The sequence below is a fragment of the Microcaecilia unicolor genome, chromosome 12 (genome assembly GCF_901765095.1).
Source record: "Microcaecilia unicolor chromosome 12, aMicUni1.1, whole genome shotgun sequence".
In the NCBI taxonomy this organism is placed as follows: Eukaryota; Metazoa; Chordata; class Amphibia; order Gymnophiona; family Siphonopidae; genus Microcaecilia; species Microcaecilia unicolor.
Genome location: NC_044042.1, coordinates 79480497 through 79484320, shown reverse-complemented (window position 1 = coordinate 79484320; position 3824 = coordinate 79480497). Strand labels below are relative to the sequence as shown.

The 3824-nt window shown below is 50.2% G+C and overlaps 1 protein-coding gene across 1 annotated transcript; it reads left to right on the top strand.

Moving 5' to 3' along the window:
* The first annotated feature begins 1684 nt into the window (after positions 1 to 1684).
* On the top strand, positions 1685 to 3448 carry HEXIM1 (HEXIM P-TEFb complex subunit 1). Its single transcript, XM_030221435.1, is given in 2 exon segments — positions 1685 to 2435; positions 2437 to 3448. Coding segments are annotated over 2 exon segments (987 nt in total). The 5' UTR covers positions 1685 to 2024; the 3' UTR covers positions 3013 to 3448.
* The last annotated feature ends 376 nt before the right edge of the window (positions 3449 to 3824 follow it).

Here is a 3824-nt window from a genome sequence, read left to right as displayed (position 1 = left end):
AAAGCCGGGGATGGGACAGGGATGGTCCAAACTTGGAACTGGGTAACTTGAAGTACCTACACATAATAAATGTAACCTGCTTTCTTTGTAACACAGAAAGGTGGTATATCAAATCCATGACCATTTGTGCCTAATCGCTGCTGTATGAAAACCAGTAAGCTGCAGAGAAGGTAGACCAAGCCAGTGTTGCTGAACTGCGAGTGCCAAGTAGGAGGAAACATTTTTTCACTCAACGAATAGTTAAGCTCTGGAACTCTTTGCCAGAGGATATGGTAACAGCGGTTAGCATATCTGGGTTTAAAAAAGGTTTGGACAAATTCGTGGAGGAAAAGTCCATAGGCTGCTATTGCGACAGAAATGGGAAGCAACTGCTAGCCCTGGAATTGAGTGTTGCCAGGATTTGGATTTCTGCCAGGTACTTGTGACCTGGCTTGTCCACTGTCTGGAAAACAGGATACTGGGTAAGATGGACCATTGGTCTGACCCAGTATGGCTATTCTTATGTTCTTATCTCTAGAGGAATCATAAGTACCCCTACTAACATGTGTGGAGCCAATCCAATAAATAGCAAATCTGTTAGGCATAGCTGGCATTAGAGGAAGAAAGTGTACAACCAGAGCAATTACCCTGGATCCTGGATCCGTATACCACAAGGGGCTCAAATATGTGAAAATAAAGCTGCATAGGCTAACACTAGCCCTGCTATTATGGACTGTGCACACATACCTAACAATGTTAAATGGCCCCTTCAACCTAAACACATAAAAAGTCACAGTCCACACCGAAAACCTTCCTTTAAGAAACTATAAGGACCCACCCTGACACTTCACTGCTGGACAGAATAGAGTCATTGGTCCCTTTAAGACAGAACTCGTTTCTGCTGGTTTGTTTACGTTCATCATCAAACAGCAGACAGCGAATGTGTACCATGTCCTTCCGCTTTATAGCTTCGGACGTTTTTTATTTATGTTTGCTTTGCTTTTTTGGAGTGTCAACGCGTCAAGCAAGAAATCATAAAGGGGGGTGGGAATAAGCCAAATTGAGCGCGAGTACTTCATTCCTGTCGATTTTGAAATGTCTGATCGTATCTTCAGGCACTATTTTTTTCGATAGACTACGGAATAACGCAAGCGGCAGAGGGATGCAAAATTATCTAGACTCTTAAGATTTGTAGGTCACTGGGCACCGTTTTTTCACGTAAGAAACAGACGAGTTATTGCAATCCGTACGTCACCTTTTAAGAGTTACAGTTTTTCATTTCTGTGAACTGAAAAGAAAGAAGAAGAAAGTGGTATCGTCCGACCCGCCCCCCTTCGGTTCGCTACAATTGGCTGAAGAGTTGGTGATTGACACCTCGCTCCCTCCGGCAGAGAGAGGGCCTGACTTAGCAACTGTACGCGTGCGCCGGAGCCAATGAGACATCCGGGTGGGAGTGTCAAGCGTAGGCAGTGAGCAGTCGCGCGTTGTGGTGCCGATGCGCGTGGCCATTGGCACTGGAGACGCAGGGTGTTCTGGGAGTTGTAGTGAGGTGGGCCCGCAGCTGCTCCCATACCAGCCGGGAACGCGAACTACGAGTCCCAGAGGGCGCAGAAATGAGGCGCAAGACGCATGCGTACAAAGAGGGGCGGGGCGTATCGTCTATAAAAGGTACTATAGGGGGCTGGGAAACAGCAGTTGGAAGCTGGCTAGTGAGGTGGCGAGGTTGGGGAAAGAGAGAATGAATCAAGTGTGGGTTCTTCTGGAGGCGAGCTAGCAGGAACGTGCCCAGGCTTGAGTCTACTACACGGCAGCAAGTGGAAGTGTCGAAAAGGGGGTGGGGAAGAGGGCGGCCTCTCGAGGGGGGAGTGGGCGGAGGACTCGTCCGCTCCCTGTGCAGAAGAAGTGCAGACAGAGCCCGAGAGCCGATGCAGCAGCTGAGCATCAACTACTAGCCCTACTTCCTTCCCTCATTTCACCTCACACCCTTTGGACTTGTAAGGGGGCCACAGGAGGAAGGAGTCCCAAGTCTGGAGTGTCTCCCGAGGATGGCCGAGCATGCAGGTGGGGAGCCTTTTTTGGACTGTCCCCCGGCCAATGACGAGAAGGGAGCAGTACTGGGGGAGACGGACAGTAGGGGGCGACCGAAAGCGCAGGAACAGGATGAAGAGATGTGCGAAGAGCCGCGGAGCGCCGCTGCCCTCTCGACCCCTCCTCCTCCTAAGGTAACAGCCCAGACCTGCCCAGATGCGCCAAGCGAGGACCAGAAAGGAGGGCAGCAGCCGCTGGGCGATAGCCGCAACCAGACGGGGGCGCTGCCTAGCCAGGGGTGTCAAGCCGAGCAGAGATGCGCGCCCCCTGCCGGCGAGGAAGGTCAGAAGCAGGTGGGCAAAAAGAAGCACCGGCGGCGCCCGTCCAAGAAGAAGCGGCGCTGGAAGCCCTACTTCATGCTGACGTGGGGAGGAGAAGCAGCAGCTGGAAGAGCGGGAGACCCTGCGGGCGGCCCGGGTGCGGGCCGAGATGTTCGCCAAGGGCCAGCCGGTGGCCCCCTACAATACCACCCAGTTCCTGATGGAAGACCACGACCAGGAGGAGCCCGACTTGAAGACCGGCTTGTGCCCCCCGCGGCGATCGACCACCAAGTCCGACGACACCAGCGATGAGGACTTCGGGGACGAGGAGGAGGGCGGCAGTGATGGCATGGGCGGAGGGGGCATGGGGGACGGCGGCGGTGAATTCCTGCAGAGAGACTTCTCGGAGACCTACGAGAAATACCACGCGGAGAGCCTGCAGAACATGAGCAAGCAGGAGCTGATCCGGGAGTACTTGGAGCTGGAGAAGTGCCTGTGCAGGATGGAGGAGGAGAACAACAGACTGAGGCTGGAGGGCAAGAAGCCCCCCCAAGTCCCGGGGGCAGCGGACAGCCAAGTCCGGGAGCTGGAGCAACAACTGGAGAGCCTGAGAGCGGAGAACAGCCGGTTGCTGCAAGAGAGGGAACTGCAAGGGGCGGCTTGCCCCGGCCAGTTGGGAGACTGAGACTTTTGGGGGTGGGGTGGGGTGGGAAGGGCACTTTTTACATCGGGGGAGTGTAATATTGTATGCATAGATGTATATAACAGATCTGGGCCTTTTGCTTTGATATATACAATCAGAACGACAACAACAAAAAATAGGCTTGTATGGGTTTGAAAACGAGTTTTATTAAATATATTTTTTTTAATTATGTGCAACCCGAGTTTTCAAGCGGCTTCTGTAGAGGGAGTGAATTTGTAACGTGTGTATGTTTGGCTCTTTTTGGTTTTGTGTTCATTTGCTTTTTTTTTTTCTGTGAATGTAGTTTTGACCCCAATTTGTGATACCATTTTTTGTGACGTGTTAAGGACAGGAAAGAGACCCTTCAAGGGTTGTAGTAGGTGGGCCAGAGTTTAAAACATCTTCATGGTATGGGTCCAATAAATTTTAAGTGTGTGTACATGTGACAGTTTTCAGTGTGCTTTCTAGAGATTTCAGATGTTAAAAAAAACACCCCGATATTTAGGCATATAAAACTCCTTTTTCAAATAGTGGTAAGCTCTTTCTGAAAATATATGCTTCTAACTTATGATAGCTTAATAATTTTGAGCCACAAAATCCTGGTCGTTTTTCACTACTGTACTTTGCTACCTCTTTTTCTTTCTTTCTTTCTTTTTTTTTTTTTTTAGAGGAGGAGGAGGAAGATGGGATGATGAGAGGTGCTAGAGGTGAGGATCTGAGCAAAGGATGCAGAGCTTGTGGTTTAATTTATATTATGTTCTGAATGTATTCCCTATTAACTAAAGGCAGCTACAGTAAGATTTGAGTGTAAAACA